The sequence below is a fragment of the Scatophagus argus genome, chromosome 6 (genome assembly GCF_020382885.2).
Source record: "Scatophagus argus isolate fScaArg1 chromosome 6, fScaArg1.pri, whole genome shotgun sequence".
NCBI classification, from domain to species: domain Eukaryota; kingdom Metazoa; phylum Chordata; class Actinopteri; family Scatophagidae; genus Scatophagus; species Scatophagus argus.
The window spans coordinates 7609887-7623256 of record NC_058498.1 but is presented as its reverse complement, the minus strand read 5'-3'; the positions used below and the strand labels follow the sequence as shown (position 1 = coordinate 7623256).

Here is a 13370-nt window from a genome sequence, read left to right as displayed (position 1 = left end):
GGTGTGTGTGTGTGGTGGTGGTGATGGTGGTGCAGGGGGGGGGGATGTTAGCCTCCTAAGCTAAGAAAAACAAACCAGTATCTCCCAAGACAGACTACTCTTCAGCTCTTAGTTTCCACACTATATCCTGCAGAGTGATAAAATCAAGTGCTTACATTAAAGCAGCAATGTGCCCTAAAATCTGAGGTATATAACATGAAATCAGAAATATGACCCAGATATGTATTTCTAAATAAGTGGGGAAAAGCAGGGCAGACTGCAGAGTGTGGCTGCACAATAATGATGATGATTCCATCTCGGGATTTTGGCTGGCTGGCTTAAAAACCAAACATTTCGCCACATAATCACATTACTTCTGTCCATATGTTCCAACCATCTGCCTCGGTCAAAAAACAACGTCTATATAAGCACAGCAAATTAATAGCTCTATTATTAACCTAATACGCTTAAAACAACATGAGTGAACTTTACAAACTAAGTTAGCTTTAACTTTACAACAAGCCATGCAGAAATATGTGAATAAACCAGTGACTTTGTTTTAGGCTCAGACCTTTAAGGGGGTTCAGTTCCCATGTAAAATTCTGTTGTGAATGAAATGGGCTGAAATGACATGTAATCCAAAAGGCTAACATAACAAGCAAACAGAGTATTAATGACATATTATGAAGTAAGACGGGTGGAGAATCTACATCAACGTACAGCATTATTCTAACTGAGTATCGGGTTGAAGTGAACTGGTAAGATTGAAGCCTTATTTACACCTGAACCTTGTCATTTTGCTAAGAAAAAAATAAATAAATCGTATCTCCACCTATGTCAGGGTCATATATGACACTGACAAGGGGTTTTAGCATGGCCAAACGAACTGAAATTAAACAAATGCACAAAAATTAAGTAAATGACAAATAAAATATCTGGTTTCCTTCAGAAGGCAGGGAAAACAATAAAGAATATTACAGGAATGAATTATTATTTTATTATTGTGTAGGAGTGCTAAGGTTTAATTCAGGCGTGCTTAGGCACTCGTCAAAAGAGCCTAGAATTGCCAGTGGTTCTGGTTTTTGGATGTACAACTTGGAAAGTTTGAGAACACTGGTGATCAGGTCATTGTCACTCAATTAGACATGCTGAGGGGAGAGTTCCTTTTCTAGTCTTTGAGGTGGTGGATGCAGCATCAGAGAAAACACTGTGTAGCACAGCAGCTCCTTGAGGTGGGGAGAGGATCGATCTCAGCTAATGTCATATGGCACAGCACCCAGAGGCAGCCGCGTGGTGCTGATGACAGTGCAAAGCCTTGCCTTTGGCGGCTACATGCTTGGTGCTGCCGAGCTGTGATTTGAAGTTCACATGCAAAGGCTGACAGACAGACAGCTCTCAGTCAGGCAGTCAGACAGTCAGTCAGCCAATGTTTCCACAGGGATGACAATACATCTGTATCTGTTAAAAGCGTACAACGGTGCCTAATCCTAAACACTGAAAACTCTACAGGGCTGATGGATGAAATACTGACAGAAGAACACTGGCCAACTACCGAAACTTCAACACACACACACACATACACACGCACACTTCTCCAAAATTTAACTGCTTTCATCAAAAATGGTAGATGATTTAGAGAACCGTAACTTCTTAGGGGACTGTCTGGGATGGTCATTTGGAGAACAATCTGGCCTTTGCAGTCCAGAAAAAAATTCAACTGCTGTTTTTCCATTATCTTATCAGTCATTTGCAATTTCTTAATATCTTTAAACGAAGTCTGGGTTACAAGATGCAATACATATTGAGCAAATTTGTAATTATACATCTATGTTTCACATTTTCACTGCATTCCAAGATCAAGGTGAATCAACTATCCAACTAAGATACTGTGTGCTCCGATATCTGTGCTGCAATCATGAATTCAAGCCAACCCAGTGTGCAAACCATGTCAATGAGCACATATTCTTGACTAAAAGCCTATAACATTGTTGGTGCTGAAAAGAAAGCCACTGAACTCACAATGCATTATCATTTCACTTTGCTTCATCAGCATGTGTTCTCTGAACCACAGAGGGATCAGAAATGCGGGCTTAGCTAATAAGTGATTCAGCAGACAGGACTAGGCTAAGACATGTCAACAGAACAACACCCACTTTCAACACACTCAAACCCATGTTTGATGTGGGTTAATAAACACAAGTTCTACCCGCACTGGACTCATTAATATCTGACTGCTGTCACAGCTTTACTTCCTTGTCACTTGACGTTCACACAAGACCCACATCTACTGTAGTTCCACAGAGAGATCAGCGTTAAAGCAGTAAATTACAACAGACCTAATTAGAGCTGCAACGTTTTTTTTAGTATCTATTTGTTGGGTTAATTGATAGTGTATAAAACAGTGAAAAATGTCCATCACAACTTCCTGCAAGCCAAGGTGACATCTTCAAATTGTTTGGTTTATACAACCAACAGCCAACAGAGAAAAGGTGCAAATTCTCACATTTGAGAAGCTGGAGCCAGAGAATGTGTGGCATTTTTGCTTATAAAAACTAGATAAACTCCATATTTGTTATTGTTGGTTGGGGAGCTGTAGAGTTTCCATTCACTGAAAGCGGTTGTCGCTATGTTTATTGCAGATTCAAGTTGATTTAGAAGAGCTGGCTTCAGGATAGAAAGGGCCATTAGCTGACAAAACTATCTATTATAAGACTGAAAGTAATCCTACAGTAACTCCTTTTCTTTTCACAGAAACACCTGTTTTTCCATACCAAAGTTTCCATACCAGTGTTCAGGGTCTGAGGATAGAGGTGTCATGTGCTGTACAGATTGGAAAGTCCCTTGAGGCAAATTTGGGGGTTTTGGGCTTTATAAATAAAACTGACTTGATTTAAAGGGCCGAGCAGTGCCAGACCAGTTAAACCCGAGTCACAAGGAGGTCCTGAGGCCAAGCTGAAAAACGCAAGTTAACCTATTCACCCTGACCACAGACACAAATCAATCTTGCATCACTGTATCAGTCTGAAATGGGTGTTAAGATGTTCATGCAGTCTCAATGCAGCAAGATAATCAGAAACTATTCCGCGTTCAGGAAATACACTCAACAATAGCAGTCAATACATGAGTGAGGATGAAGCATTGCAAGGTGAGGAAAGCATGAGAGTGTGTGTGTGTGTGTGTGTGTGTGTGTGTGTGTGTGTGTGTCTGTCTATAAGAAAACAAAGACCCTGTAGATGAATTACATGATTTGCAATGATGAATGGTCTCAGACATTCACAGACTGACCTATATTTTCTGTCTTGAAAAATAGGCCAGAACCCAAATTAAGGGCCAGCAGGGCTACTGCATGCATGTAAACGGCATCATCTTCACAATAATTGTGTGGTGTTAGGCAACATAAGAGCAGCCTTCAATGGAGAGACATAGCCTGAGGGCAGAGCTGTTGACATGTAAACAGTGAGGACAGAAGCTGAGGTGACAGGCTTGTACTACTAGTCCTGCTCGACTTGGGTTTGGCCTTGACCACAGAATTAGGGTTTAAAGGACAACAGCCTAGATGTCAGGATACCAGTACTCATATCATGTCAATAACTAGGCTGATTTCCTTAATTGCCAGGGAAAACATTTGTCTTTTCATCATTCATCTTTTAGATCATTTTACATCAGTCTGCACGTCAGCAACCCCGCGAGACCAGAACACAAACACAGAGACTGCATCCTTTGTAACAATCTCTGCCTTTATGTGCTTCTTCCATTTGTTTAAAAGTGCGGTTTGCAGAGTTGCTGGAGACCCTAAAGTCTCCCCAGCAAAATGAATATTCATTCTTTTATATCATACATTATTTGCTACCAATAAAATACAAATAAGGCAGGTCTATGATATGCCAGAAGGCAGTCAATATTTGTGCTAAATTCATTTTTAAATCATAAACTCTCACAGGTAAAGTTTCCTATGGGAAAATCCTTGAAGAAAGCAGTGTCTGGTTTAATATGGTTGGAATCCGTCATAAGAAAAGCTTTATGAGCTTTATGAGCTTTACGGCTATCATTCCCACCGCGCACGACAAGAGAAGTGGGCCGGTTGGTGTAGTCATGAGACATGAGTCAACCCCAAATCTAGTTAAAATCCTGTCATCATAAAATCTGCTCAACATGACAGTGACAAAAGTCAACATATTTTTGAGTACAGCTTTTTAATGATATCCAATTTGCCAGACTGGGGCAGATTAACATCACCAAAGCTACATTAAAGCAGGAGCTGTACTAATCCTGTTGATTTGTGGGCTAAACTAGGCCACGTTGGTATTACATGCATAAGAACCAGCCAATCATTGTTGTTTGACTCATAATACTTGATTGTGTGTGTTTGTGGGGGTGTGCAATGTGCATGAATGTGTGTTTGGTTGTACATGCTTGTACCATCTGCTGTGCTGAACACATATACTCCTGGCCACCTACTGTCATTCTCTGACATGAAAGATGTGAAGACGAGCTTAGCTTCATGATGACACTAGCGGTTTTTGGAAGCTGCTTACAGCTGGACATTATCCTAGCCTTTGCTTCATGGTTTTTTATTTTTAAACGCAGAAAATTCCCAGAGCTCTCTGGAACATAACTTAAGAGTGGTCCCAAGGGAATAAATTCATCTGCCATCTCACAGAGACGCACAGCACACGCACACAAACACACACTTGGAAAAAACAAGCCACCGACAACAATGCTGCGAGGCTGCAAGTGAGACGTTGGAGGTGATGTGATGAAACTCGTCTGCATTCATCAAAACCATCTCATTTTAAAAATCACCGATCAGGTCCCTGTTTTTCCCTCCACATTTTCGCCGTGGAAAGGGGGGAGTCTAAAAATAGCCTGTGAGCGTCAGTACCTAGAAGTCTTTCCATGTTCTCCCAGTCTGGCAGCATTAGTGAATTCAGATGAACCTCCTGCAGCTCTCACAGCTTCTGTGTGTCCTTCTCATGCACATTCACATTCTCACACACACACACACACACCCACATCCGTGTAGCCGTGCACACACATACACAGCATTATATGCACAATATACAATGCACACCTAAACATGTACCTGTTTGCCTCCTCTCTCACACATATACACGTACACACACACACACACATGCACAAAAAAAAAAACTGTTTTCCCCTGGAGTTTCAGTTCAGTGGGTGGGAAAGCTCAGCCATCAACCCACACAGTATCTCACCTCTCAGTTTATAGACTACTGCCATCAGCATATATCTACCACCCCCTTCATCCTCTCCCTCCCTCGATTTCTCCCTCGATCTCCCTCCCTTCCTCCACACCCCACCCCATCGCGTTTCGCCCCAGTTCTTCATGCTTTGGCAAATAATCCTCTGTGCTATGAAGAAACAACAGAGAAAGTACACTCACAGCTGTCCTGATGGTCATGAATGCATGTGTGTGTTTACGCCAAAACACAAGTGTAGCGAGGTCACATGGCACCACCTGAAAAGTCCTGGCGAGCTGCTCCCTTTCACACTTCTCCCTAGCTGTAGGGCCAGCCTGTCCCTGCCACGACGAGTGATAATCAGAAGGGGGCACGAGAAGGATTGCGCCTTGCCTTTAGCTGGAAAACAAATCACTTTTCTGCCAAAAATGAAGTCAAATGATGCTTAAAGTTCCCTACTTTTTATTTCTTCAACGTATAATCTGAAACAAAACAGGCCAAGGGGAAATGTGAGGACAACACTTATTTCCAAAGAGCTGGAACTAAACTCAGAAAGCAGCAGGCCACTACACAGCTACTGAATGGATGAGTGCCTGCGAGTAGGGGGCTACAAATGACTCCAGACACCAACAAAAGAACAAGGCTGTAGAGTGCGGAGAAAAGCTGCAACACTAGTTTGTCATCTGGATGACCAAAATAGGAATAAAACTAGTCACAAGTATATGTGTATCTTACTGTGCACTACATAGAAAAACAAAAAACATTTGATTTGTGAATATGTAACTTTTCTGCAGAATTCCACTCAACATACCATTTAGATGCAACTGAAACATTTTTTAAATGTTGTCTCCAGTTGTACTGTTTATAGTATGATATCAGCTTGGCACTTTGGACATGAGTGTCCCCCGTATGTTTTATTTATCAGTATGCTATGCTATTAAGAGAGCTAAAAACAAAAAATAAATAAATAAAAGCGCACCAACAGCACCAAATATCCACCAACCTCCACTCAGAATGCAGAAAAAATAAAAAAAGAGGTTAGGCTTCTAAAAGGTGAACTGAGCGTCACAAATGGTCTGACAGACACTTAGAAGACATCAAGTGGGGGGGGATATCTCAAAGTTTACTCATACTGTGTCTATTCTCATGCTATAGCATGGCAGTTAAAAGACTTCCTCAATTTGCTTCAGAGGAAACGGATGAAGGAAAACAAAGACTCGGGTGATATCTGATTCCGTGTAAAAGAGCCAATTTAATAAAGTTATATGGGTGAGACAAAAGAGAGAGGCAGAAGGGTTGCGAGATAAACAAAGTGTGACACCCTGGGGTCCTCTCAGGAGTGTGAATGGAGGAGTGTGGCCTCTCTAATGACCAATCAACACCCTCCTTGCTGCCATGGCATCTGTTGGTACTCCAATGGCCTCCCGTCTGAGTGTGAGACCGCCGTGAACTCAACACGCAGCCGGAATCCAATCAGACTGCAGAGCCGGCAAAGCACGGGTCAAGGAGCAATTCTGACATTTTGCAGAATGTCAATGTTCAACCTTTTCTAAAAGTTCTACCACGCAGGAGTTTTGCTCTACGAATACGAAGGGTAGAAATAAGAAGGGGGTGAAAGCCAAAGGAGGAAAAAACTGAAACATCACAGTGCTGCTTGAGGGGGGCTACAGCAGAGAAGGAAGCAGACTGATAACTAACTAGAGAGCAGTAGGTGACACTGTGAGACCTCAGGGTCTCAGTGAAAATGTTCCTAGGATACAGAACAAAAGTATCTTTTCATAGTTGTGAAGCTATGTGTGAATCATGTGTCTGCTTCATACTTTTGCTTTCTAGTTTTCCTTTACGTATATCTGAAGGAGTCTAAAACATATGGATGCACACTTCTATTTTAGCACTTAAACGTCCTGTTGCCTATTCTGATACCAGTGAGAGGCTATCATGAGATACTGAAGAGGATGATAAATTTTTCATAAAAGAGATACATGCTCAATAGCATACAAGTGACAGGCACAAGCATGACATGGAAACCTAATGACAATGTGTTGTCGTGTTGTTCATGTGTTGTGCAGACTGTAAAGAATCAGTCAATCGTACAATCGGCTGTTTAAAGCTGCAAATTCGTCTGACCTGCATGCTTGAACTGAGGGGGACACGCAGAACCACACAGAGAAGACCAACAGCCAGGCTTCAAACCCAAGAATGTAATCCTGTGACGCATCAGTGCTATCCAATGTGCCCTCATTGCGGGATTTGTTTGTTTTTGTTTTTTTTAATTTAAGCAGTAAATTGTTCCCCCTAATTGCAGCATGAATGTTGCAATAAAATTGATATGCTGATCTATTAAGTTTATTGCTTTGTTACTGGGAACAATCTGGCTGTGGGGAACGGGCGAGGACAGGTAGCATCTGTCCCCACCTACTGCCTTGGCAGCGTTAGTGTCATCTGCTAGCTTTGGCAGCATCTTGGAAGCACATCAATATGGCTTTATGTAGCCAGGGCCGCTAGTAGCTAGCATGCCAGTCACGCTCTCAGGCAACACTCACTCACCGCCTGTGCATTCACAGAGCACTGAGCCAACAGAGCTAAGCGGAACTGAGCTTGGGCTGAACAGGGAGGCCAGGTCTCCATGGACCTGCCTGAGGAAAAAGGGCCAGTGTCTGTCATCTATCCACACATCCATGGTTAGAAGTGTGGGGCCAAGTCCAGATATGAACACTGCCACCATTGTAGCTGCGAGCTTTATTTTCTTGTTTTCCTCCCCAGCAACATTTCTGTTGTGGAATGTCGACACTCTCATCAGGTCACAATTACTACTGTGTTATAATCAAATCTGTAAGGTGACGTACTTTTCTGTTTGTACCTGCACTGCTGATCTTATGTTGTTACCACAAGCGTTTGGCAAAAGACAGGGGGAAAAAAAACAAACCTACCCATGAGGGTAATCGGGACTTTGTCCAACGGGAGCAAACTCAGAACACTGACAGAGTTAATTATGCTAAATGACTTGCTTTTAGCAACACTAACAAATAGTACTCTTTTTGAACACAGAAGGACAAAAACTTGATCTGGATCTCTGTGAATCAGGCTTAATGTTAGGGCCAAAAGGTCATACATTAAAGACACAGACAAGAAAAGATGAGTGGCCCGATTACCTGAACAGCACAACTTATCACAACGTATTACTCGTTACATGCTTATAAGACGCAAAATTGAACTGACATAATATTGGCTTTTTTGCAGCACCACCTTGCTAGATATTTCAGTAAACACAAGTTAAAGATTTAATTTGTAAAATTAGCAAAAGAGCAAAGAACTGCCAGTCCAATTCTGGGCTCTAGTTCTGAATTTGCAGGGCACCTAAACAAGGCCTAAGTCAAACAAAATGTCTGCATCCTGCAAATACAAAAATAACTTTAAAAAAAATCCCCAATCACCTGTCAACAGTCAGTTGGTTTTTATTTTGAAACACGTGCATATCGACATGGTCAGGGATGTGTTGTGTGCTGCTTAGTGCAAAACATATATCATCATAGTTCAGATAATGATGCCTAACGGTTCACATGCTGCAGTTGACTCAGCTGGATGGAAACTCAGCTCCAGCCATTGAAACCAACCCCATAGATTAAATTGGTTTTCTGCACCAAATTTTGCTATTTGCTATTTGAGTTTCGAGTTGAAATCTTCACAGAGATCAATTCATTTTTGATTAATTAACATAAGCATTAGTGACTTCATTCAGCACCCAGATGTAGACTTAAGCGACAACATATTAAATCGTGGATAGTTTCTGTGACAAAATGGCAACTTCTTTAAATGAGTGAGCGATCTATTCTAAGACAGCTATTTTACAAAGGTCACCGCGAAACAACTTCAAAAACAGCAGGTTTATCGTAGGTCTGCCTGCAAGTATGTGGGTGTAAGTATGCACACACACAGTGCTCACTACAGAAAGTGTGAAACCCAGTGTGAAACACAGGAAGTTGTGAGACAGCTGACCATCTATTTTCATCTGACTACAAGGCAGATTTCTCTGCAGTTTAATTGTCACTGCTATTAACAAAGTGAAACACCCTCTACGTTACAAGGGTATCATGTCAAGCTGTTGCACATGGATCTAGTTTCGGACCTGCAGGACCAGGACATGGTGGGGGTGGCAAGACAGCAATACCGCATAAGCAAAACCCTGCACACACCAAGCTTCACAGCCACTCAGAGAGGACACCCTTTCAGTCGTTTCTGCAAACTGTTTTGCTGGTAGAGGGAGTACACAACAACTGAAATGCAGCCAAAATCAATCTAAAATTAAACTTGCATTCCCTGAACTGTGAGGAAGAGATATGAGAAATATGAGCAAGCTGAAACCTTCCACCACTTCTCCAAATGCTCAACTGTTCTACGCCATGTTGCTATGACAATTTAATTATAGTCTATCATGGTTGCATTATTGTTTGTTTGCCTTTGTGAGATAGTGGGAAGACAATGTGTGAATGTGAAGTGGTGCTTTTTGGCCAAGTACCTAATGTTTGACTGTAGGAGAAACGGCTCTAGTTTGCGGTGACTGTGGAGGTTTCATAGCTGACCAAAGCAGTTCTGCTATGACTCATAGGCTAACGTTAACCCTTTCCGCTCCTAATGAAAGAGAACACCACATAATTGAGACAAATGCATGCATTGCTGTAAGACAGGTCACACAGGGGTTGACACATGTATATATATATAAAATTTTCGCACAAAATCAATGCATTTGCGCCATGTAAAATGACAACACTCCATTCAGCACACTTCAAGAAACAACTAAAGCCAAGTCAAAGAAAAGGAAATTGATCAGATTCAGAGAGAGGTAATGAAGTCCCCATACAGTTACCTGAAACTCCTTTAAAAAAAAAAAACTGTATGACACATCTGTGTCATTACAATGTCCTCACCAGGACATTCTTGCGTCCAATCAGGACTGAGCACAGGATAGACTGCAAGCACTTTAGCCAAATGACTGAGCAGAATGTGTATGTTCCACTTGACCTGAGGGGTGTGCAAACATCACTCTGTAGCTGTGCTCCAGAGAGCAGGAGTCCGGATATGAGTCTGACCCTGGATCATACATGGGGGAAGTCAGTTATTACAGCGCAGGCCGGTGGTTTATGAGTTTGGTTTAAAATCCAATATCAGAATTACATCCAAGGACAACTTTCAGTCTACTCTGGTCAGCTCAGCAGCTGCACAAGAGAACCGTCCACATAACACCTCTTTAACGTCAAAACTGACTGGGCAAAATAAGACAGCTGGTGTAATGTGCAGTGAAAATGTTTTTACATGATATTTGACTTATGGGCGACACTGGATATTGATGTGAAACATGGGTTACTGTATTTCCCATATGCATAAAGGTAGAGTATGGTGTTGTTCTTCATTGGCCACAGTCATTTCCTGGGCTACCCTGTACACTTTTTGTCCTGGCCACCACCGCTGGAATGTTTGACCACCGCAAACAGCAGAACAGTTAATGCTGCTTGCTGACCCAAGCGTGATCTTTCAAAAACAATCCTTGTGAGGTCACGGTTACAAGAGAAATACCATCACTGGTTAACTTACAGTCAGGCTTAATAATAGAATAATGCAGACCAAAAAATCAGTCAAGCAACAAAAGAGCACAAAGAAAAATCTTAAAGCAGTCAACATCTCTGATTATTTTAAAGTCAAACACAGCGTTGACCTCTTCTAGTCCTTGGAAGGACACTCTGGAGCACACATAATAACACCACAGACATAATGATTGCTCTCAATGTGCAAGACTCAACTCAGTCATGTACTGTAGTTCTGTGACACTCACTGTCTGACTTTAAATACCGGGCAAGTGCATTTGGTAAACAGTGCTGCCAACATTACATGAAAACTTGACTGTGCAGCCTTACAATCACAGTAATTATATGACAAACACATTGCATACAAAAAGACATAACTGGGAAATTCCCAAAAACATCTTTATCAAGAAGGACATCAGAGTCATGACTACCATGACTGCCAAATACCCTGTCACCTATTTTTTTATATCAGTCAATTAAATCTCTGGTTTATGAAGTGTAAGAAATGTCCAACGAGATTTGCGAAAGCACAAGATAACATCTTAGCATGTCATGTTTTGCTTTTCCAATAGCTCAATCACAACAATATTAAATTTGTAGAGAAATAAAACCGTGAAAAGCAGAAAATTCTCCCTTTTGAAATGTTGGAAACTAAAAATGTTTGGCATTCCTGTGAGATATGTAACTTTTTTTTTTTTTGGTGACTAATTTTTATATTTTCTGACAATTCATTTTATGCCAGCTGGCTAATCACCTCAGCATTCATTGATCTAATAATGTAATGATGCTTTAATTAGGGGTGCAACCAACAAATTTTTTTTTTACATTTTTTCTTAATACGCCAATTATTCCTCCATTAATTCATCCATCTTTTGGTCTATAAAATGTCAGGAAACAGTGAAAAATGCCCATCAAACTTTACCTCTTTAAAAACTTGTTTTGTCTGAACAAAAAGCCAAATATATTTCATTTACAACAACAGAATCAGATAATTTTGTGCATGTTTGGCTTGAAAACTACTGTGACAATTAATGGATTACTAACAACTAATTTTGACAATAATACTTCAACTCCAGGTCCATTAATTATGCGTTAATACATACTGACATTATGAGCGTAATTAATGAAAATGACAACTTCACCTACCCTCATGTTCAGATGTCGGACACGCCACCTGTAGAACCAGATCAAATGTTCTTTCTGGGTTCTCCCTGAAAAGAACAAAACACTGTTTACCCCGGGAGGAAACACATCGCATCTGTTATCACGGGCAACAAGTGTGTGTCCCGTATCAGCACACACACACATCACGGTGTTTTATTCCGTTACATGTACCTTAGTATGACATCCGCTGATCATATGTTGGACCTGTCCTACTTTACATGAGCCACACTGTCAACAGCCAACAGTGTCGCTAACAGCAGGTCAGCTAATGCTGATGGGTGATTCAGTCTGTATGTACAAATGAGAAGTTTTCTCATCTCTCGCGACACATCTGAATCTGGACAAACTTTGGTTACACAAACCGGTAGCTTAATGTCGGGTCCACATGTAGCCTATTTAAAGCTGTGTGCTTGGCTAGCGGAGCTGCTAATTGGTGGTCAGCTAGTAGACAGAGCGACAGACTGGTTGACCCAAATGCTGTCGAGCCAGCTGGCCTGGCTGTTAAATCCACTGCTGGAGATGGCTCAAATTACACCAAACATTCCTTCGCATTTCACATTCAGCTCCGAGTTAACGTTACGCGCCTGAAAGACACGTTAGCCGTTAGCTCGACAGCTCAACGTCAAGAAGCGACACAAGTGAGCGGGGGTTTGTACACATAAAACTCTTACTTTATTCTGCTGTCCATGGTTTAGCTACAACATCGCGACAACTCCGTGCTGTCGGCGGCTCTGCTCTGCTTGCTGTCCGAGAATATTCCCCACCTCGTCCTCCCTCAGTCTCAGCCGTCACTTCTTCCTCTTCTTATGTCTTATCTGATACCAACCGAAACCTGTCGCGACCACATGTTTGCAGGTGGGCTAGTGTAGGGGTCTGTGCCGTCCCGCTGCTGTTAACGTAGCTCGGGTCCCCAGTTCAGCACCACGGCGCTTATTTCCCACAACAAACGCCACTCCAGGAAGTGCTGTCAAAGATTTGGTGACGTCAGCGCGTCAGACGCGCACCTTGCGGCTGCCGCGACGCGCACAGCAGACTTGAGATGTGTGATTCATGCTTATGATGAAAAATACGCGTTTCCCTGTGAGACTGTAATATTAGTTTAATAGATGTGGCAGCGGTAACGTTCAGCAGTGGGTCCCAAAGGGGGTCTTGGAGCCGTCAGGGGTCCTTGTGAGGGCTACCAAAGTTTGAAGCAGTTTAAAGTTTATTAGCACCAACAGAAGCAACTTTACCTTTCATTTGGAGTCATGTTTCTGGTTACCTGAGAAATTCAAGATCAATATTCACTGTCTTTTTAGCCCTGTGTTCCTCTGCCCCAAAATCTGGCGCTTGAGGTCCTAAATGTTCCACTAGCTTTGTCTGTCTGTCTGTTTGTTGTTGGGCGCGTCATGTTTAACCACCGCCTGCTGCATCTGGGAACAAAGCTGATGACGGAGACGGGAGGTGA

The 13370-nt window shown here is 42.0% G+C and overlaps 1 protein-coding gene across 3 annotated transcripts in view; it reads right to left on the bottom strand.

Annotated features, from left to right (window-relative positions):
- The window catches only part of dennd1b (DENN/MADD domain containing 1B), a 117213-nt gene extending 104299 nt beyond the window's left edge, over positions 1 to 12914 (bottom strand). The window contains exons 1-2 of one of the 3 annotated variants that reach the window (XM_046392329.1): positions 12595 to 12914; positions 11906 to 11970 (exon numbers count right to left, since the gene is read on the bottom strand). In XM_046392329.1, the coding sequence (XP_046248285.1) occupies positions 11906 to 11970; positions 12595 to 12611 (82 nt within the window). In that variant the 5' untranslated portion in view covers positions 12612 to 12914. The remainder of the gene's footprint in view (positions 1 to 11905; positions 11971 to 12594) is intronic. The other 2 variants (XM_046392330.1, XM_046392331.1) reach the window with 2 other exon arrangements.
- Positions 12915 to 13370: the final 456 nt, after the last annotated feature.